Raw genomic sequence first — 22,408 nt, forward strand, 5'->3', positions numbered from 1 at the left:
GAGGTTACATGAAGTCCTGCTCTTTTCCTGCACATTATTGTTTGGTCCATGGAAGCAAAGTATAGAGCTCTTCCCTCATCTTTAGGTTTTTACTTGCACACAAGCTCATTTTCATCTGAATGCTGCAGCTGTTCAGACAGAATATGCATCACTCAAAGCCATGCCTTTAGTTTCCAATACCTTTGCATTTACAATCAAACAGGTACAAATTTGTATATGTGTCTTGACCAGCTACGTAGAAACTACTGACCCAAATATGCACTGCTAGAAGAGAGGCAGTACCTTAGAAATTTTGGCTTTTTCTGGGAAACAATCACTAATACCATATCTCATCATTCCCAAACGTACCCACATGTGAATTATCAGCCCAAATGTCTCACACCAGACCAGGGACAATCACAGCCAGGGTAGAACTCAGCAGGCTGCAAGCAACAATTTCTTCCACCGGTGCTAAAACCCACATTATGTGGGAATCAGTATAGGAATGAGGAGCGTCATCAAGTGTCTCAAATACACAAACAAACTACCAGGAGACTGTTCCTGCAGCAAACCAAAGACGCAAGCAGTTTCCTTCACTTTGTTCTTGAATCAAACAGTGTGAATGAAAATGTTAGGATCCTAGCAACAAAGACTGTGCATTCACACAGAGAAAACCCAGGATGATGAAAGGAACAAATAACTGTTACATCAAACTCAGTGCTGGATGACACCACTGCCTTGCTTTGCCCAGCCCTATGCCACAGGTAGCAAAGAGATCTGATGGTCACAATCCATCTTCTATGAGCCCTGCTTGGCCCGTCAGCCCTCCTTAGCCTTGCCGCCTCAGTCCAGCAATCTCAGCTGTACTCTGCTAGAAAAGGCTTGTTCTAAATATAAAAATCTCTGTAATATGGTCCCGGAGCCATCTTGTGATAGATGATTTCCTACTTCTTTCTTAGTTTTAAAAAAGCTACCTTTTTCTTCTGATTTAAATTATAGAGATCACATTGCACACTCGGATACCTAAACCCATTACCTATAGGAGGTAAAGACAGTCCTTTGAGGATTACACTCACTTGCAGTAGATTAGCGAAAAATCCTGCTTCATACCAGATCAGCTGCCAGAGATGCAATTTTGGTTCATTTCCTCCAGGAACACTGGAGATTCATAGTGCCTGACATTTCTTTAAATGCTGCTGGTGGTTACAGTGCTGCCCAAGTGCTGGGCGCAGCAAGAAAAACCTTTCCAAAATTGTAACTATTCACAGCTGGTTAAAAACAATCAAAAGCTGTTGTTTTAAAAAATAATACAATTCTTTAGGAAACCATTAACCCTGGAGTAATTTCCCAAATGTTGCCAAAATAGCTAGAGAAGAGAAAAATATGGAAGATCAAAATCCTTCCGTACTCCATCAGACATAAAAGCAGAGTCACATTCTTTTTCAGGGAGGCAGTAAATGGACTGTAATAAGTGTTCCAAGTACTTTGATGACTTTGGGTCTCAGATGAAAAAAAAAAAGGAGCAGAAAAATCCCCCTTTTCCTTCAAAGCCAGTCCATGGCATTCAGGATTTGGCCCCATGGTGATCTGACAATGTCAGGCAAGAAAGAACTACATCTGAACGTGAATTAGAGATTGAAATATTGTATGTTAGCTGGTATTCCCCAAACACCCTGCACACCGTGACCCTGATTCTCAGGACATACTGCTACTCAGAGGAAAAATCTACAACATGAGGCATTAATCTTACGAGTATTGGTTTATTAGTGGTAAAACCCTATATTTATTGCTCACTTCAGAAATTCTATTGACATTGGCAGGAGCTTTTGGGCAGTAAAAATGTCTAAATTTGGCACCAAAAATATAAGGTAGCTACTTTCTAGAGGCACCCAGCCATCACTTTTTCTTACCTGGTGAGAAAGCTCTGATTAGACTGACTGACCTACCTAATGTCAGGTGATGGGATGCCTGCCTTTGGGGAGTGATAATCTCTAAATAGGAGACTTAAAATTCTTTTCTTCCAGAACTGCATTTCCTAATGTGCTTAATTTTGCTTCAGAGCCTAGAAAGCCAGAGCAAGACTTAAAAGCTATGAAGAGCGCAGATACTGCTAACACATCCGAAAAAGCATCAGAACAAGGTATGGATTGGGGATCTTGGTGCTCTTTTACAGTATCCCAGTCTAAACTGCCTGCAGATGCTTATAGGAAGCACACTGGTAACAAACACAACTTTAACCCGCATCCAGCCTCCTGTCTACAGCCTCTTTCCCACCGAACCAAACCCATCACATGAGCACTTGCAATCGTGCTTGAAGGGTGCCAATTCAGAGGAGAGAGGGCAACCTCTCTGTTTAATTTCTGCCTCCGCTTTGGATGAGTTCAGGTGCCATGAACTTCAAAAGCCTGCATTACAGCTCTTGGCAATTTCCTATGCAGGGCATGTGCCCTCCAAACCCTTTGAAAAAAGGCTCCACCAGAAACCCAGCCAACATGCACCAAGGCAACATCTTTTCTCTGCTCTTACTGTGCTGCTTCCTTGGGTTTTACTGCTAATACTGTTTTAGCTCCCAGCTTCCTTGCTCTTCGCAGCCTGAGGTATAAAACCTGGCTGATGTGCCTGCTCCCCACTCCAACAGCACCAGGTTGCAGGGGAAGACTCACTCTGCCCTCTGCCTTCTTTCTTTTAGTGCAGCAACATGGAGCAGGGCACCTTTCACCGCAAAAAGAGCCATTCATGCTGATTTTTTCAGCTGAGTTGTTTTGTTTTTCTTCTGAGCTCTCTTTCAGCATTATCCCATTAAAACTGTCTGAGATCTGAGTTTTTCACTGGCTACCATTAGGTGGTAATTAATCCACCAGACAGTTTCATGACGTTGCTTTCCAAAAGGAGAACATCCAGCAATAAAATAAAAGCTTGTGCTGTGCAGCAATGAATAGTCTGCACACCCTTCCCTTTCAGCATAGACAGCGTGTCAGGCCATCCTCAGGGGTATGGGCCGGGAGGAGAGGAACAAGACTGAGGTGAACACAGAATATATTTTAGGGCAGTTTTTTTGTAGCTAGGTGGAGAAGAGAACAGTGAAGGCTCTTTTTCAAGATGTTGACTCGAAAGATCTGTAAGCATGTTAACAATTTTGCATGAGGACATTTAGGATGCAAATTTTGCAACTAGAATTGTCACTGTTCTCACAACAGATGATACATTTTAAAAGTAGTAGCAACTGCAAGATGAGTCAAAGTTAGATGAAACCAGCACTTCCCAGGTGGTGCTCTCCCCAGCTCCCCTCTGCCAAAGCCCTAACGCTCCCTGCTCGGGCTCTGACCCACTCCCCAGATCACCGTTACCTGAAAGCTGTCTTTCTGCCAAAAGCATTTCAGTGCTGTGCTGGACAATGCATATTTTGTTCTGGTGACTCAGAATGGCCATCTTTTATCTCCAGATGTCAGTTGATTTCCATTTATATGGAAAACTGCTTAATTACACTGAGAAAAGATGATAGCAAACTGGAAACTGCAGCTGGCTGGTTGAACCATTTTACAGGTCTGAGACATCTGTCAGGTTGATAGGTGTTCCTGATCAAAGAAGAGAAAGTACAGAGCAAACACTAAGGCTACAACAGGCTGTTGCTCACACCCTCTGGAGACTAGAGCGATACTGTGTCACACAGGCACATGTGCTCCACATCCACACAGCAACAAGGACACTAATGGCTCCACAGATGAGGATGCCTGTAGACATCCTGTGGAGAACACCGGTGTCTGGATCACCTTAAACAGTGAGCGCTATTAATGATGCTTCCATGTGTGTCAGACATCCAGCTGCAGTGATCACGTCAATGTTCCTACAGGGGACACAGTCCGCAAAGAGTATCAGACGTCCCCAGTGCCGACACCAGCTACACAAATGGCCACCACAACCCCAACACCAACGACCACCACAACAGACCCTTCCACCACAACGCCAAAGCCAACCCCAACACCTGCAACAACCAGAACCACAACAGTTGCAGCTGCATCCAAGACTCGACCCGGACTGCATAGGGTCAGAGATATAGGTCAGTAGCATGGATGTTCGAATTGCTTTCCTCCAGACCTACAGCTTTTCTAAAATTTAAGGAACAAGGCATGCAGTTGAATATACCATGACTTAGTGGATCGTGAATTCAGTAATTTAATGTAGAAATATTGGAGTTGTTAAAAAAATTAATTCCAGCAGATGGGCTGGAGTTAGAGTTGTGCCTTTGAGATACATACAAAACTAGTGTGCTTCACAGAAACACAAATGTGCGTAGATTCTCTGAGATGAAAGTTCATCTTCAGTAAATTTATAGCCTAACATATAATATACTGACATATAAACTGATTCATGTGGGAGTAAGCTCTCCATTCCCAAACACTTTTATGATTTTCAGGTATAGGAGCCAGCAAATTGTTCTTTGATTCATGTGTCTGGACTAAGAATTTAACAAATAGGTCAAGACTCATTTTAGAATTAATTTTGTGATAACTTTCAATAATAAATAAAAGTGGGAATATATATTTTTTGTAACAGCTTTTGAATTTTAAAGATGAAAACACTGTGAAGGAATTCTTATATGATTTTTGTACACCTGGTTTTCCTTAAGCTTTCCTTATCTGTTAATTCTTATTCATTAACACTAGGTTGTTTGGTTTCAGTAGCTGAAAACTAAAATCTCTTCTTTTTAGGTTCTAGCAGTGTCCACCCAGCATACTCATCTGTGATAGCTGCAGCATCAAGTAAGTATGGTGAAGAAGTATGTGCTGCAAGGCATACAGTAGAGAGTATTTTAAGGCAGCAATGATTCAATAACCTTTCAAGCCCCAGCAAACTCAATCACTGAATCCAAGTCTGGTTTTAAACTGAAAAAAAGACACTTGGCCTGAATGTCAAAGATGCTGATCACCCACAGCTCTGGGAAGCTTTTCTAATGAATATCTGCACATTTCAGCTTTGACAAGTGCTGGGTTTTGCAACACTTGACACAAAGCTTGTGCTGTTTGAATTGTATTTTCCTACTGCTTCGTTCTGTCTTACTCTCTCAGAGGTAGACTTGATTAGTTGTAAGATACATGGTGCAGAAGGCTGCACAGACATCTAAATTTAGGGCTGAGAGCTCGGAAATGTTAATTTATGTTAAACCAATGCTCTTTCGAAAACCTTGGGTTGTGGTTCTGAGCCTGGCGTAAATGTGATGTTATTCCTGGCATGCCACTCGTGTCATTGACAGCAGAGTGGCAGCTGCTCAGAGTTCAGCATCTCAATCCAGAAGCCAGCTACCATTCCAGCCCACAGCCTGCAATGCAAGCATTTAGAGGTATTTTCCCATACAATATGTAATTCCTCAGCTGTGCAGTCAAGTAAAGGAGAGTATTTTCAACTGTTTGCAAGTTTCTGAGCATGGGGATATGATTGCTTTTGAGTGAAAAGGGAGCTGGGCCATCATTATGTTTTATGCTCTGTCGCTATTTCTGAGTGCCTTGAATTCAGCTTTGCTCTCACATACATAACTGCAGCCATCCCCACTGCTGCTGAGGAATTCAGAGCAAAGGACATGGCAGGACAGGTGTCTTTGGGGTAATTCAGGTCTTGAGGGAAAACATCATTAAGTCAAATTTAGCCACGAGCCCAGAATAAGGGCAGGGTCCTGAGGGGTTAATCATACCGAGTCAAATGCACAGGTATGTGTGTGGAGGGATTTATAGAAGTGCCAACACAATTCAAAGGGGTTTAAATTCAGTGGGAATCTGCATCATTCAGTACCTAATGTGCTGGTAAACCTGGTGCTGCTTGTTGCTCTCTTTTCTATTTCCTATTCCCGCAGGCTGAGCACAGAAGAGGCCATTATTGTCTTTACTAGCAATTAGAAAACCCTATTAGGTTCCCCAGTCAATGACATGCTTATTGAGGGTAAAGTTCTGGCAACACTGAAATCAGTGGGAAGGTTGTATTTGTCTTTTGTAAGACCAAACCTTTCGTCAAAAAAAGAAGAAAAAAATAAAAAGCGCTCCCTTTTTCAAGTCTTTCAATGGTCACTTCATTACAATTTGGATCCATATTTCTTCACAATTTTCTTTACTGAAGTTATAAACATAAATTAACTCCCAAAAGATTCAAGTGATCAGGTGTAGGGACAGGTTACTGTTAGCTGCAGCAGTGGTGGAGACCTACTTCTGATTTCTCAGACTTCATTTCTAGGACTATGTCTAGTATGTCTGTACTCAGTATCTGGTGTTCTGAATTCTCCTGATCTCTTCTTGATTTTAAAAGAGAAGAACTGGCTAAAAAAAAATAATAATACAGAAAGTATAGAGTTTTGAAACAATGACCCTATACAAAGCAGTTTATCAGTTTTCATTGTCTGAGGAGCCTTTAGGACTCACTCCTATTATTCAGGCCAGAGTTTCTGATGGTGCCATTGGCCTTAACCAGAGTTTGGCTTGACCAGACAGAATCACATGTTCTCCTGTCTATCTTGGCTCGCAGACTCACAGATCTATGTCTCAAAGGGCATTGGTAGTTTGTCTGCAAAAGATGCCTCAAAAGTAAATAGCCTTGAAATAGAGCAGTCAGAATGAGCACGGCTGTGGCTGCTGTTAGCTCTGGCGTTTCCATTTCCAGCCACTGGTACTGGCAAAAGTTCACAGGGGCACAAGAAAAACAGATTAGAGCATTAGAGGCAGAGCAAAACTCCTCCATCCTAGCTCTTGCTGTTCTTTGCCCTTTGTCTTCTGTTCATCAAACACACAGAAACAGGGAAAATACCTCCATTGCAAGACCCCTGCTTTAAACACTTGATCTGGCAAAACTGGTAATGAAAAACCACTGATGCGACGAGCATGACATTTGACAGCTTATTCTTATTTGCTCTACTAGCAAGTGCAGCACTTCACCAGTGCAGTACGTGGTAAAGGACAATCCCAAGGGGGAAGCAGCAATGGCAGCAGGCTTTGAAAGTGGATGCAAACTCTCTCCTGCTCCAGGCACAACTTTAAATTCAGTCACATTCTAGTACAATGATGGCTTCTGTCTCTTTCCAACAGCAGTCAACCAAGTACACTCCCAAGGGCCACAAATTCACTTGCCTTCTCCTATCCCAGCTCTTCAAGCAATCCTTTCTCACACAACTGCTTGGGCCCTAAGTGAGGATTGGGAATAAATCCAGTGCTTCTGTGAACACTGCAACCATAGGCCATGTCACAATCCCCAGTGCCACGCTGAGGCACTGAGGTGGCATCCAAGCATCAGGCAGTGAGCGCCTGGGCATCCTCAGGCACGGCGCTGCCCTGCACTCTGTCCCCAGCTCAGTTCAAAGGTTGCGACTCTTTTCAGATGTGAACTCTAAGCTGGGCACTGCCTACCACTGTACACTTTCATCCCCGGCTGCAACTTACTCTAGTAGTAAAAAGAAAAAAGAAAAAAATAAAGTCTGGGGACACAACAGTAGTGTAAGTGCTAGAGAAAGCATTGAAAGCTCTTCTCCAGCAGCACCAGGCCACCAGGGTTCCTACCTTCAGGAAGCACTGGGTGGGTAAGGGCTCCATCCTGGCACTAGGGAGAACAGCTGGCATTTATTTTTCGATGCTACCTTTTCCCCCCAAGTTAACTCTGACTATTTAACCCATCAAAGGTGCTGACCAAGTTACAGAAGGCCAGGCATGTTTTGTGCATGGAGTAGCTGCTTGGCTTCTCAAATCAGTGCCCACCATTTGTAAGGTCCACTTCAAATTGCATTTCTCTCTGCTGTCCCCATCCTTTACCGCCTCCACGCCTCCCTGCTCGCTACAGGACTTGCTCCCAACCAAGATTTCTCTACTCCACTGCTTTCATTTCTGACCCAGTTCTTGGAATTCACCTGGTGACTGTCCATCCCCTGTTTGTTACAGACTTCTTCTAGTCCTGCGTCAGTCTCCAGCTTGCACAGAGCTCTGCTTTAATCAGCACACATTCACAGGCCGCAGGCTCACTGGCATCTCAGATTTGAAGGAAGAACAAGCCTTGCAGACCATGGAAGTGCGATTCCAACCTTTCCCCCTCTACCACCACCATGTTTGCCCCAGCCAGGGAAGGCATGGCAGAAACCAGCTTACCACAGGGATGGTGGTAACACACCTTGGGAAGTACAGCAGGAGGGAACAGCCCCAAGGTCAAGAACAGTCAAAAGGAGCATAGAGAGAAATCCACATTGCCAACATGGGTGTGGGGGGTAGGGTTAATTCCTTAAAGAAGTGGCATAAAGTACTTCTGCTACTGAGCTAATCTCTCTCTTACCCTCTTGTACTCCATTTCTACTGACTTTATAAAGAGTGTTATTATACATATTCGGGCTCAGTTGTGGCAATTTTCTTCCACCTCTTTGGCACATACTGATCTCCTGTGTGGAAAGCATGCCCTGCACAACCCCATACAGTACAGACAGACTTTCCCCTCCACAGCCTGAAAACTCAGCCTGGGCTAGCTGTGGTCCATCTGGAGCCAGAGCTCCAAGCTTACAGAGTTTAAAGCCTCACCAGTTTTGGCAGATGAGCCTGTTATTTCCTTAAACAGGATCTCTTTGGCATCTGGAGTTTACAAGGTCTCTCAGAACAGCTACTAGAAATCCCATCAAAGGGCTTCCTGTGGCCTGTGAAGGTTCGAGTTTGGGTCAAACACAAGCTATTTGCTGTCACCTAATTTTGCAATATCAAGTTCCCAGGGAGCAGCAATTCCTGTTTTTTGAGACGACCATTCAAAATGGTCTCATTTATGGTATCTTATTGATAAAAATCTCATGGGCCCTTGTCCAGCGTTCACAGGAGTCAGCTAGAACTTTCCCACTGATCTCACCAGGCTTTGGAATTAATCTTTCTGAGAAAACTAATGAATAAAGGCTTGTTAAACGATAAGTTTGTTAACAAGCTTCTTAAGAATAATTAATGAAATTAAGGGCATGATTAAAGATGTGGTTTTCATCTGCAAATGCTTTGAGCCTTTAGTATTGTTACCAATGGGAATTTAATAACCCCATCACCTTAAAAAAAAAAAAAGGCTTTTGTGTAGACAATGACGAAGACATTTCAGACACATGAATTCTCCCACATTATTTTTTGTCATTGGCTCATTATTTACAGTCTGCCTGCTTGCTTGTATCCACTCTCTTCAGAAAGAGTAGTATCTAGTCTGGGGCGTTGTTTGGGGTTTGGAGCTTTTTTAACCTTCCTCACACAACCAGCACAATTGGGTGGTACTGAAATAGAAATAAACATAGATAACCAGTGTGAGTGAGAAAAGGAAAGTTACAAGGGAAAGCAAATCACAGCAGTAACTACAAACCTTCTAAATGCAGACCAGAGATTTGTACAAGTAATACGCATAACTGAAGGGAATGTTAACGAGGCCGATCTATATGACAGACAGAGCAAGTCAATCCTTTTTTAAGCAGGCTCAAAATATATAGTTAACATCTGAGAAAGTATACTAATGAAAACTCTCTATATATGAACCATTAACTCTGACAGCTATAAGAAGAGACTCAGTGGAAAAGCCAGGTAGCAGTAGTCCTGAACCAAACATGGTATAAATCATACTTTTCCATTTTGATGTCTACTTAGGACAGGTTCAGGCTGCACAAGGAAGAGGACAGAACACAGGTATGTCTTAAATTAATAATAACTAGTAGATTTGTAATGCTAGAATTCTAGAAAACCTTGTGTTTAAGTCCCATGTAATAACCAATATAATATTTTCAAAGCATTCAGAGGGTCTTCCACATCTGCAAGTAACAGGAATATTTTACAACCCAGTACAGGTAATGGCATTACAATCCCTTGTCTAACTCCTCCCTGTAGCTAGTTCCACCACTCACATCCACTAAGTCATGCACTGTTTTTCACTCCTAACCATGTTTGTAGCAGGATGCAGTAAGGGTAGATATCACACTGGTTATTGTGTGACAATAGTGTAACTTTTAAGAAAGAAAAGAAACAGGAATAAACTTAGAAATGTTCTCAAAATAGTATTCTAAAACCAATTATAAAGGTCTTTTATAACAGTTGCAGTTGCAAATTAATAGGGGAACTTTGTGTCTGTTTAAGTTTGGAGGATGAAGGTCTGACTCTGAGAAAAGACGTGTTTTCAATTTCCGGGCCCTGAGCATGATCAGAGCCTCAGGACCCACTACCAGTTGTTCCACTGCACCAGTAAATAGCTGCAGCGTGCAGTACCTACTAACTTTTAAACTATCCTGCTTTTGCCAACCTCTTTCAGCTTTTAAGTTCTTTTTTCTTAAACCCATAGTTACCATTTGGTTTGAAAACGTGCAGAAGGACAGTTTGGGGCCACCACATCCCCTGTGATCATGCTTCTCTCTCCTTGCCTGCTGGCATCTAACCTCTCACCTCTTTGTTGGATCATGCAGGTATTCAGCGCCAAGAGCCTGTTGCTGCCTTCCGGAGGGCTGCCAGCTCTCCAGCCCACCTGGGTGAGCAAGACTGCTAGCAGCAGAATTTTCTGCTCTCTTTCATAGTTTTAACAACCCAAAATTAGTCCTCAGGCAGTACTGCAAATTGTTTTTGTGTGTCCTGGAAGAGGACCAGGGCAAGCCTCATGCACTGAATGCCAACTAGCAGCTTCCTGTCTGAGAAAGGCAAAAGACAGCTCAGTCACTGGTGAGCTGTTGTTTCAGGCCGTGGGAATCAACATCTACCACAGTGTTTGCAGTTTTCCTTATTTGTTAGTCAAAACGATAAACAAAAAAAGCAGCTCTGTGCAGCCTATCAGGTCTGCTATTGAGCTAAATCTTCTGTTCCTGTTGTTCCCAGGAGCCTCCAGGCTGATTGCAACCACAGAGGTTGCCTTTAATACTGAGGGTAGAAACATCACCTGGACTTGCCTTCCTCCCTGGCTGAGCAATTCAACATCCTTCACCAGCAAGCAGCCCCATCAGCAGGCGTTCTGCAAGGCTACTTACAACTTCCTAGGGCTCCAGCGTGCCCGGTGCACATACAAACACTAACTCTCCTTTGACGGGACAACAAAGTTTCTCAGAGATCGATTTTGTCCAGGAGCAGCCAGAGTGGGGTGAGGGACAGGAGCTGGGGTGTCAGCAGGGCAGTCAGGCGAGGGCCACAGACCCACAGACACCCAAAAAGAAGAGTAGAGCGGGTCCAGTAGTGATACCCAGGGCCAGCCGACAGCCCAGGCTGCCAGGCAAGCCCCTAGTGATGAGGCAGGTCTGACCAACTGAGAGAGGACACCAGACCAGCAAGACAAGGCCAGGATCAGGATAGCGAGGTACAGGAGTAGGCAAAGCAGCAAGAAGAAAAGGCAAAGGTATGCGCTTCTGTGCTGTCCCCGAGCAGTGTGGGTGGAGGCCCCCATGGATACCTCCCACAGCCCTTGCACCTAAACCTGGGCCAGGGCGACAGAGCTGTGCTGCGGTGGAGCTGATCTCAAGCTCAGGCAGCCAAACCCCCTGGGGAGGGAGAGGCTGCAGAGCCTGAGGGTGCCCCCAGGGCTCCAAGGGCTTTGGTGGGAGCTGGGAAGCACAGAAGCAGTGTTGGAACAGGAGAGAGCAAAGTGGTCATCGATGTCGAGTTTAAAGGATGTTATTATGCAGCAGGACTTTCTGTATAATACTGGCTGATTGAGTTTACCCAGCAATCGCCCCATCAAAATGACAATTTGTAGTCGACCTATATGCAGCATATTTAACATGTATACAACTCCTCCTCCTCCTAAGACTGACTGTTTCCTCACTTTTATATGTCTCCTCCTTGTTTCAGTCTCCTCTTCCCTCTAATCTCCATCTGTGTTTGTCTTTCTCGTATCTTTTTGACCATCTGATGTCACAGCCATTTCTATTTTTCCTAATCTCAGGGGTTTTGTGCTCCCCTGACTCCCTTTGCCCTTGTCAAAATCCAGAGGGGAGGCAGGGGGGCACCATTTGCCTGTGCAGAACAGCAGAGCAAATATGTCGCCTGTAAACATGCCAGTTATGGCAATGCACTGATTGCCTGACCACATACAGGGCAGGGGTAGCCTGTGATGACAGACCTGTGTTCCTGGCAGGGCTGAAATGGGAAGAGCCCTAACATCTGGCCCAAAGGACATGCTGGCTAGCCAAAGCTTTGCCAGAGAAGCGGGGGAACACCGTGCTGAGTCTTACATCCAAGTCACAGTTTGACCCCACCTAATTGCTTAAGGCACCTTAAGGTCCCCCCGAAGGTGATTACAAAGCACAAATTTTCCACCATGAATGATTCTGTTTTCTCCATCACAGAACAAGAAGGGAAAAACCCACAAACACATACTTGCTCTATTCCCAATGAGTCCTGATCTTTTTTTCAGCGCAGGTTTTGGCAGCTCTCATGTGTTGTTTCTGATGTAGCCAATTTTTCTAACGATCAAAGGGAAACTCTGAACAACTCCTTGCCTTCTTGGAAAGGAGAGTTGTTTTTCTTGATCCTACCAAGCGTACACATGCTGCTCTGCAAACAACAGTGATCAGTTCTGTGGGTTTGGCCAGGCTCTCGAGGAACTTCCTATCATCGGCTCAGGTTAACAAAAGGGTGTGCTGGGAAAACACCCTCCCTGACACACCGGTTGCCTGTGCAGCTTCTCGCTGCACATTCTTCAGAAGGTCCCAACTCTTCCAAGCTCTTGAAAATGCCCATTAATTCACTTGAAATCGCATACTCCCTTAGCCCAGATTTTTTTTCATTATGATTATACTGAAGAGTTGTGATGGTATCTTTTTTTTTTTTTAAATGGCAGTCTTGGAGCATTTTAAAAATCAACCCTTGATTTTTATCAGGATCATCAAGTGGAAAAATAGAAGTTCTTGCTACTTATAAGAATATGCATTTCATTGAGAGCTTTCTTTGTTATATGTCTAGGACTACATGCAAGAAATGGAGCTTTTGCCTGGATTTACAGGTCACTCGGAAAGCTGTATAGTTGGCATATTTGCAACCAGCTACCCAAAATCCTTGGCACTTATCTAGTGCTTTTCTTCATTAAGTAGAAAAACATAGGGACTTTCTTACCACATAAGGTTTCAAAAGGGTGTAAGTCATACGAAGACAGCTCAAAGAAGCAATAGACAGCTCTCACCCATAGGGATTTGGACAGACTAGAGAACCTGTAGTCATCTGAGTTGAAGTAGTTCTTGAGAAGAGTGAATCTAGAAAAACTTTAGCACAGCTACTGACAAAAAAGCAGTCTTTTCCTTTTTCAGCATCTGTCTGTCTTCCTGAAAAGCATCTGTCTGTCTTTTTTGAGCTTAAACAGTCAGAGAAGTTAGAGGAGTCTGTGCTCTGAGGTTAGTCCCTGGCAATGAGCTGGCAGCAGAAGCAAACCTGTGATACATGGGATGGGCACATTCCACTGCTCTGCATCCTTCAGCTCACATCCCTGCTTACGAAGAAGAGAAAAGATGGGCAGATCTTTGTGCAGCTCCTCAGCTGGTTCCACATGCTGTGCAGTTCCTACCGCTTTAAGCACGTTTTCCCCTGTAACTACTCACACAGCAGCACATTTGTACAGAAGACTTGAGAAGTGCTGGGTATTCTTCAAGATTTTCTCTTTAGCTCTTTTTTTCAGCTAGTCAGGCTGAAAAGTAGCTTCATATGAATCTTTTTCTTTTGCAGTCACTGGATGCTTTTCCTCCACCCCGGGAGGGTGAAGCACACTTTTTGAGATTATCTATTCACAAGCTGGTTTCACTGAAATCTGCTGCTGTTCTCAGGGACAGCATTGAAGAGACACATTGGCCACTGATAACAAAAGAGCACCAGCTCTTCTCTATAGAGTCCTCCTGCTTCTCAGGGTCCTCCTGCTCTGCAATCAGCACCCCTAGCTGCAGTCGCTGCTGTTTCCTCACGACTCTGCTGAGGGGTGTACAAAATCCTGGCAAACAACCCTGCCCTGGTGGATGATAAACTAGGAATACTCCTCCTGTCTTTCCTCCTGTTTCCTTCCCCGTTACCCAGGCCTGCCCTTCCTTCACCCTACTTCTCCTCCTAAGCAAAATCACAGCGAAACTTCTGTGTGTATCATGACTGATTTCTCAGCACTTTGCTTTCCTCAGTTTTTGGATTCTTCATAAGATGTCTAAGCAGTGCTCAGCACAAGCAGGGAAGGGGGAAACATGACACAGTTCCTCCTGCCCTAAGGGAGACCACACATCTTACTCAGCCATCTGTCTCAAGCAACAAGTCTCTCTCCCAAAGAGAAGCTGATAGCTCCTCGCTGGGATGGCCACCTCAGGACAAGTCCTCTCACTAGGCTTGAGGACACCGGCAAACCCATGGCTTTTTCCAAACCTACATTGTGGTTCACCCACTGGCTCTGGTCAAGAGCACACCAGCTGCCAGTCTGAGCAGGGAAACTCAGGCACAGGAGGCAGTATGGATTCAATGGGCCTGAAATATATGTCTTTGTAAACCATTCTCAACAAACCTGGAGATGGACTGTGAGGGGTCAAGGATCTCACCAGTGCTCCTTGGCACTGCTCTTGTCCTAGTCAGCTCCAAGGGCTTTCATTGGGCTATAACCCAGAGCAAAACATCACTTTTTGGGAAAGCTCTTCAGCAGGCTCAAAAAAAAAAAAAAAAAAAAAAAACACCCCACACGCTTTTGTGTTTATTTATGAAAGCAGCAATCAATTTTGATGAAGTTTTCCATGCCTGATAGGCTGCAAGCAAAATTTAAACAACTTCTTTGTGCTTGGGTGGACTGAGGGATAGAGAAATCTGTAGATGAGAGGTACTTGCAGATTTTCAGTGGAAAACAATCTAAACCAGGCAAAAGTATACTGAAGTCAGTATATTTGCCTTGGTATCAGTGCAACTTAGAGGAACAAGACCAAAACAGATCTAAAGGGATATTTAAAATCATAAAAAAAGATTAGTGCTCTGGAGGCAGTGATATGAGGCTCCTAAATATGGCTTGAAAAGTGTGCATAGAGATTTCCAGGTTTACTGATTTCCTTAGCTTCCAGTTGTTAATGATAATTCATTGTATGAATTGACCTTTCTAAATTGTGTCAGAACTTTGTAATCTCTAGTAATTCCATTATTTTCAGTAATAATTTTTCTTCTCTTTCATGTGTGAAAGCAATGGAAACTGACTTGTGGAAACCTGGATTGAGCCTTTTTGACACAGGTAAATATTTAAAGCATACAGTAACTAGTCTGGGAATAATGGGTTTCCATCACACATGGGAAAAGCTAAATCTGTTCATCAGGCCCATGACACTGCTGATAACAATCACATTTTAAGGAGTAATTACAGTATTTAAAATTATAAACGAGGTATGTCATTTACATCTTAGTAGCTAAAATTATTCTGTGCTTGCATCAGTCTCAAGTTCCTGCCTAAAGCAGGAGCAGAACAGATGAGCTCTGGAAAGAGCTGGCAGTTACACCACAGGAAAGGGGTTCTAGCTACTGAAATCTGTTTGTAAATAAGAAGGTATTTTGGGAATGCCACAGTTGGGATCACAGTCTAGAGCTGCAATCAGTGAAGAAGATGACAGATTATTCTGATTCTGATTATTCTGTACTTCAGAAAGACATTCAGATAAGAAAAGGAGAGTTTAAGCTGAGTGTAAAGAGTAATGAGAATCACTGAAATTTTCTGACATTTTTGCCTTAAAAACTAACAATATGGAGATGACAACATATTTATAATTCCTGGTCAGCAAGGGGAAAAAAACCCCTACATTTCTACCAGGCTCAGGTATCAACAGAATCAAGACTTGCGTAACCCTTAATCAAGAGCAGTTCCCAACTGCAGACTCTACATGTTCAGTATTTAAGGGATCCCTTTCCTCGCAAACATTTAAAGCAGACTACACAAACAACAGACCAATTCATAGCTGGGTACTCTCTCTTACGAGGGACTGGACCATCCAATATAAGATGTCTTTTCCATCACCATCATGGGTTTTGTTGCTAGAGAGGGCTGTGCTGGTGGCCCTTGTAAAGACCATTTCCTTGACCAATCTGCTTACTTCAAAGCTGAGGCATGACTAATCCTTGCACTGGCTGTGACGAGCAGCCATAGCCCATATGCATTGGCTTGCAAATTCAGTGTCAGCAACAGTGGCTGTTGAGTCAAAATTTGCATCATCCCAGACATGAACAGATCTCCCTTCTCCAGTAGCGGCAGTCTGAGCCAGAGAGAGGAAGTGTTTCTACCCACTGTAGCTTAAGACATCAGTGTGGTTATTTAGAATAACCTACAGCTCCAGGACCAGGGGTACAGACGGGTATTTTGAGGCAGAAAATGACAGATTGCATTAAATGCAATGAGAGGCTGGGCATGGGGGAAGGGATGTTGTATTAATAGTTTCTCAGCAATTGAAGTGCCTGTGTAGACTAGTGTGATAAAGTCTGATGAATTCAGATTGTCACTTCAAAGGAATGGTTTCTGGCATGGATGTAGTTGCTGCTGTCTTACTTAAATGAATGGGAAGTTTAATCAGCATGGACAGCTGTGACAATCAGTGAAGGGAACTTTAATTAGCATGGAGTAGACTGCCCATGCAGCAAGTTGAAATTCCCATGGCAATAACAACATTAAATTGGACTGACAGAACAGGGAGGCCTATAGAGACTGACCACCTCCCCAATTAGTTGGGGAAGATTATTTGGTGGGTGACCTTATTGTTACACTAAGCACAAATCAGCCAGCTGACCCACAACCTTCAAGAACTGGTAGTTGCACTGGCAAATAAAAATGAAAAGTGCTGCATTGCCTACATTTGGGTTTTCCATACTGACAAAGCTAATGTCAGCTGGGTAAGGGACACAGATTTTACTGAATGCAGATAAATGCATGAGGCAGATAACTATGAATTAGCTTCACTATACAATTTAGATGCTAAAATGGACGGCACATGTTAATATCTAATTTCACTAGTGTTAAATCCACCTACTTTCTGTTCTGGAAATAAGGCAAGCGGGGAGAACTGCACATATGGGATACCAAGCTGGCATATGTGAGGTATGCAGTGTGCAGGCTGCAGGATGAAGCGTTGCTTTGGTCTATTACTGAGGAACCGTTATGTGCCCATGTAATTGAAGCCTGTACTGGAACATACACAGTAGGGCAAGCTGACGGCTATTTCAGGTTTTAAAGAAAAAAACCACAATCATTCTCATCCACGTGGTTCACAAAGAGAGGCTATGTATGGGTCCAAGTCACTGCTCCCTTTGTCTCTATCATGTCACCCATAACTTCTGCATTGGATAAACCCACCGTAAGACAGCGCTGTCAACAATAAGAGAAGTTTTGCCTCCCAGCCACCCTCTGCACAGGTACCTGCACAGCCAGAGGGTGAGCTGTGTCAGGGAGCTGGTCCAGCCCATCATTAACCTTCTTCTTTCTTCCCAGTTTAACTCTGCTCTTTCTCCTTACAATCCCACCAACACCAGGCAGGCATGGGGGCCGGTGGCAGTGCCAGATCAGGCCCCACCTGGCGAGAGGAGGGCTCTGCCTTTGGGCAGTCAGGTGGGTTTGCACCATCTGAAAGTGTCCGTGGGACCATGCCTGCAGGCATTTACACACAGGCAAAGCAAGGGCAGAGCAGAGACATTGCCAAATCACACCCGTGAGCTTTTCCTATCCTGTGTTTCAGAGGCTGTAGCTGCTGGTGGAGCAACAGGGTCACTAGACAAAAGTGCGCAGCCCAGCCTCAGCCTGCAAGAAACACTTGGCCCCATGGCCACTTCCTTCAAAGTGTTCTCCTGCAGCTCCTGCTCCTTCACTTTACTGTGCCTGGCTGCTGAACCACCCTCCTTCACATTTATCCAAGGAGCAGCCACGGGGGGACATCAGCCTAAGCCCAAAATTCACTCTCCTCCTCTAACCCTGTCTTGTTTCCCCTCCCTGTGCCGCTGCTGCTTGCACCTTGTGCCATTGGTGCCTCCCCAGGTCACACTCGTGCTTCTCCATGCCTGCAGCTGGTGGGTTTGCTCCCATCAAGTATTTCCAGTTAAAATGCTCCTCAGTCACCCGCTCCCCGCAGTGCCACACATGGCAGAGGGTTTATCTCTCGGGAGCAGCAGCTGCATCCAAACAGGATTTGTGTCATGCCCTTCCTCAGGCCAAAGGCAGATTTCGTCTCTGGCAGCAAGACTCTCAGGAGTCTTGGGACAGGACAGAAGAAGTGTTTGCTGCAGACGTTGTCACTGAATAGAGCTGTTTTGCATCACCTCTGTTCCAAAAACATCACTTTTCCTCAGCTGGGAGCCAGTGCCCAGTCGCAGGCAGTGCTGCCCCAGTCCCACCAGTCTGCCTCCCTCCGCTGATGTGCCACCAGGAGCCCTCTCCCCTGCTCCTTTCCTGGGAGATCATCCCACGCATGCAGAGGGCCAAGACAAAGAGGCACAAGCCAGCAATGTGCTGGACAACAGCTCCAGCAAGGAGAGACAAAGCCAGCTGGAACCTGGCTCACCAGCCTGCCTTCAAATCGGGCTGGCCTGCTCTGCCAGGAGAAGACTGGCTCCACTAACCGTGGGGGTGAGGCATTTCTGTCACAAGAGCCAGTGTCAGGATGGGTGGAGAGCCTCTGTGCCCTGTCCAGAAAGCATCTACTCCAAAGCTTGGGAAGAAGCACAGGGATACTGCTGCATGCAGGGACTGCGGGCACCGCAGGTGCAGTGACAAAAGGCAACACCAGCTCTGGGGCTGTCCCAACCCAGCCAGTTATAGCCAGGGACATTCTCAAAGAAAACACACAAAGAAATCAGTAGCTCTTGCCATAAACAAAGTAGGGCTAATCTTTATGCTCTTTACCTATTTCATCCACATGCAACCACATGGGCTCCTGTACAAGGCCAACCCCAGTCCTCCAGCTCGCTTAGTACCCTCTCTAGCAAACAGGCAACAGCAGACGCCTGGGGATGAGCAAAGCAGAGGGAAATCACACAGTGCTGCTGTCAGCAGTACTGTTTAGTCCCCACAGTAGAAACTTTCTTCATTGGCAGCTGAATCTAAAAATGAGAAGCCAAAGCAGCCTTTCTGTCCCACAGATGCTGCAGGGTGCTGTAGCCTCCCAGCGGGCAATCGGGCATCAGGTCAGCTTTACACTAGGCACTGCATACTCAGACCTCGTACAAACTTGGCCCCTGACCCAACACTATGCAAAGCTTTCAGCATTCAGGTGGAAGGACACAAAGTAGTTGTATTTGCCCCTTACGAGGGGTGGCTCATGCGACATAACTGGAATGGAAATAAGAGTGGTGATGGAGAGAGCTGGAGTTGGTATTTCCTCCCACTTTCTTGGCTGTTTTCTGCATTATTATGGCTCAGTCATTAATATCTTCAGCAACCAGCCTAGGCGGTGCATGCATTCAGAGCTGTTACACCTCTTGTCATATTTAGGTGGTGACCTGTCCCTGTGCTGCTTACTCTCTTTACATACACTGATGCTCCCATGCTTGGTGTGCTCATGGCTGACTGCTGTGGAGAGACAAACTCTGTGGCACCAAGTAATTTTTCATCCTTTTTCTATATTAAGTTCACACTTTGTAAAGTTACCTGTTTACTGTCTCTCTGAAGTCTGTAGTCTTTCCTCAACTTATTTGGCGATGAAGATTTAGGAAAGCCTTCCTCCTCAGTTTTTTATAAAATTAATATGCAGTTTACAAAAATAATAAGCCATTCTGATGCTCTTTTGACTAACTCCTTCTTTGGTGAGTGTTTGGTTTGGGGCTTGTCTGATCACTTCTGCCTCTCCTGAGGATTATCCCAGCTAAATCTCCTTAGTCTTGTCATGCTGTAGTGAAAAGAAACAGCTTTTTGCCCTTGCTCGGGAGGGACATGCCGGACTGTAGGAGACTCACACCAGACTTTCAAGTTATGAGTGAAATTTTGAATTTTCAAACCTTCTGATGCCAGCCTGATGATGCCCTGTCAGTCAGTGCATCTCACAAGGACATAAACTCATGTTCCCAAGGCTGCTACCATCCAAATATCTCAGTTGCAGCCCCAGCAAAAAATGTACTAGTGACCCACGAGACTGTTCTCCCACGACTTGACTACAGCTCTCTGCTACCATTTACTCTGTTTCTTTTGTGCTTTCCAAAATAACCTGGTCCTCAGGGAGCACCTGAGGAGCTGTGGCTTGCTTTGCTACCCCAGCTGTGACACGGTGGGGTGCGTCACTACCTGTGCCTTCCTCTCCAGACAAAAAAGCAATGGGCTAAATCTGTCACTTATCTGCTTTGGACACTGCGCGGCTCATTGTAAAGCATGGGTGAAGCACAATGAGCCAGTGGGGTGGCAGCACCAGTTCTCAGGGGCAAAGTGCTGGGAGGTCACTACCTCACACCGTGGCCATCAGCCTCTGCACCTGAGGAACCCTCTACTTGCACAGGCTTCTCTCAAGCCCTGGCAGGGCAGGGACTGACTTGCAAAGGGGAGTCAAATTTGGTGCTCGGAGAGATTTTGGTAGCACTTCTAGAAATGCTTCCACTCTTGTTTTATCCTAGAGGTGATGTAGGTGGAAAAAGGTAAGCTCCAAGGATATGCTCCCTGTCCTCATTTCCCTCCCTCATCAATCCTCAGGCCAGGGGGGGACCCTGCAGCCAACCTCACTGCCTGCTTCCTTCAGGAGCAAGGGCAGCCACCAAACGCACACTGACTGAGCCTTTCCTTCCTCTCTCTAGACTTCAGTTCAAAGGAAGAACTGAATCTGAAGCCAGTGGAATCCATCTCGCAGGGGAATCCGAGTATGTACATCAAAATTAATTTCATAATTAAGCAATACCCTTTTATTAATTACACATTGCTAGAATGCATTCAATTAAATAGCAAAAGGTCCTAAGAAACTCAAGGAACACATTTTTGCCTTGCAGAGGAACAACGAGCACTCTTTGCCAACCCCTCTCATACACGTAATTGGGTTTTGCTTCTACAGGGAAAGAAATAACAGCCAAGATGTAGCTTACCTGGACAGGGAGATCAGCTCCACATTCCTGGGGTGCAGAGCTTCGGCTCAGGGACTTCGATGGCAGAGGACAGCACAGCAGTGTGTTGCAGCCAGGCTTTAGATGAGTTAGCCCTGCTGACCAGAGCAGGCTCCCGTGGCTGTGCTGAGCTGAGCGCAGGCACTCTTCCCACAGCTGCGGGTGGGAGGGAAGGAGACCACCTGAGAAAGGTGCCTGCTGCAGTGAGGAGAGGGGGGGATGCAGCGGGAGCATTGAGGATCCCTCAGTCCAGGTTTGGAAATGCAGGATCCCCTGCTCTGAAAAGGAAATCTTCTACAGCCCTTTGGAACTAAAGGTAGATTTGCCCATTAACGCATCTTTAGATGGGCCCCAGAGTAGAAGAAAAAAGAAAAAGCAAGTTCTGAGAGGAGAGATGGGGTCGTCTGCCATGTCCTCATGGGAAGCCACCCTGGAGAGGGAGCTTCACTCTCCCACAAGCATCTGGATCCTCTCTTACCAATCCTCCAGCAGCTGAACACCGTCTCTCACAGAACTGGCATTTCAAGGGCTCCTAACATTAACTAATGAACCAAATATCTGTATATTCACAGCCGCTCCTCCTAATACTTAAGAATATTTTTTTCCAAAGATGTCAAATACACCTAAAACTGATTCAGAAAATATGGGAAAGAAGAAAAGGGGAAGGATCTGCGCTACAGACCCAATCTAACTGCAGGCAAGCGGAGCTCAGTATAGCAGAGACGCAGGCAAGCGCAGCTGTTTCCAGCAGTTGATCTGAGATAAAGCACGCCAGAATCAAACCTCTCATCCCCCTAACACCTCTAGGACTATTGAAGCTATAATTCAGATCTTGCCTCCCTGCAAATCAGAAAGCACTCAGCTCCCTCCAGAGCACCTTTCGCCTGTGCTCTTGCAGATTCTCACTAATGTCCCAGAACTGAAACACTCCTGCTGTCTGAATCTTCCCCAGAAATCAAGTCTGTATATAAGTGTATGTAAATCTTTGCGTGCCCAGACCCGGCTGGCTAACAAACTCCCCACTTTCCACATATAGGCTGCATGGCGTAGCTCCCTTTGAAGGACAGGAAACTCAGGAAAACTTGGCCATTAATTGAGGTATTATTTGTTGTGGGTTCCTGTCTTGTCTCATGATATGCTGTGAACGAACATGGTTCTCAGTCACGCTTCTATAATTCAGCATTATTAAAATTAGAAAAACGGACAGCTCTAGGAGAAAAAAATTGAAGGTAATGAGATGGGGAGACAGTTGCATAAGCCAGTAAGAACAATCGGGCTTTGTAGCCTTCGGGCTACCTAATGATTAAAACACACTATTTTGGACAGTCTGATTGGTAGGAGGCATCATTGGAGGGAAATCAAACGATAGGGATGACCCAGATGCCGTAGGGGGAAAATGTTAATTAGCGCTCTAGTTAAGCCAAATTTTGCTTCTGCTCCTGGTCACAGTC

General features: G+C 45.0%; 1 protein-coding gene across 3 annotated transcripts in view; it reads left to right on the forward strand.

Annotated features, from left to right (window-relative positions):
• VIT (vitrin) overlaps nucleotides 1–22,408 on the forward strand; it is a 38,894-nt gene that overhangs the window by 9,850 nt on the left and 6,636 nt on the right. For 2 of the 3 annotated variants that reach the window (XM_074168311.1, XM_074168312.1), the window contains exons 6-13: nucleotides 2,039–2,119; nucleotides 3,830–4,036; nucleotides 4,689–4,739; nucleotides 9,591–9,629; nucleotides 9,731–9,787; nucleotides 10,397–10,459; nucleotides 15,097–15,144; nucleotides 20,658–20,720. In XM_074168311.1, coding sequence (XP_074024412.1) covers nucleotides 2,039–2,119; nucleotides 3,830–4,036; nucleotides 4,689–4,739; nucleotides 9,591–9,629; nucleotides 9,731–9,787; nucleotides 10,397–10,459; nucleotides 15,097–15,144; nucleotides 20,658–20,720 — 609 coding nt within the window. The remainder of the gene's footprint in view (nucleotides 1–2,038; nucleotides 2,120–3,829; nucleotides 4,037–4,688; nucleotides 4,740–9,590; nucleotides 9,630–9,730; nucleotides 9,788–10,396; nucleotides 10,460–15,096; nucleotides 15,145–20,657; nucleotides 20,721–22,408) is intronic. The other variant, XM_074168313.1, reaches the window with a different exon arrangement.

Source organism: Numenius arquata, chromosome 2 (genome assembly GCF_964106895.1).
Source record: "Numenius arquata chromosome 2, bNumArq3.hap1.1, whole genome shotgun sequence".
In the NCBI taxonomy this organism is placed as follows: domain Eukaryota; kingdom Metazoa; phylum Chordata; class Aves; order Charadriiformes; family Scolopacidae; genus Numenius; species Numenius arquata.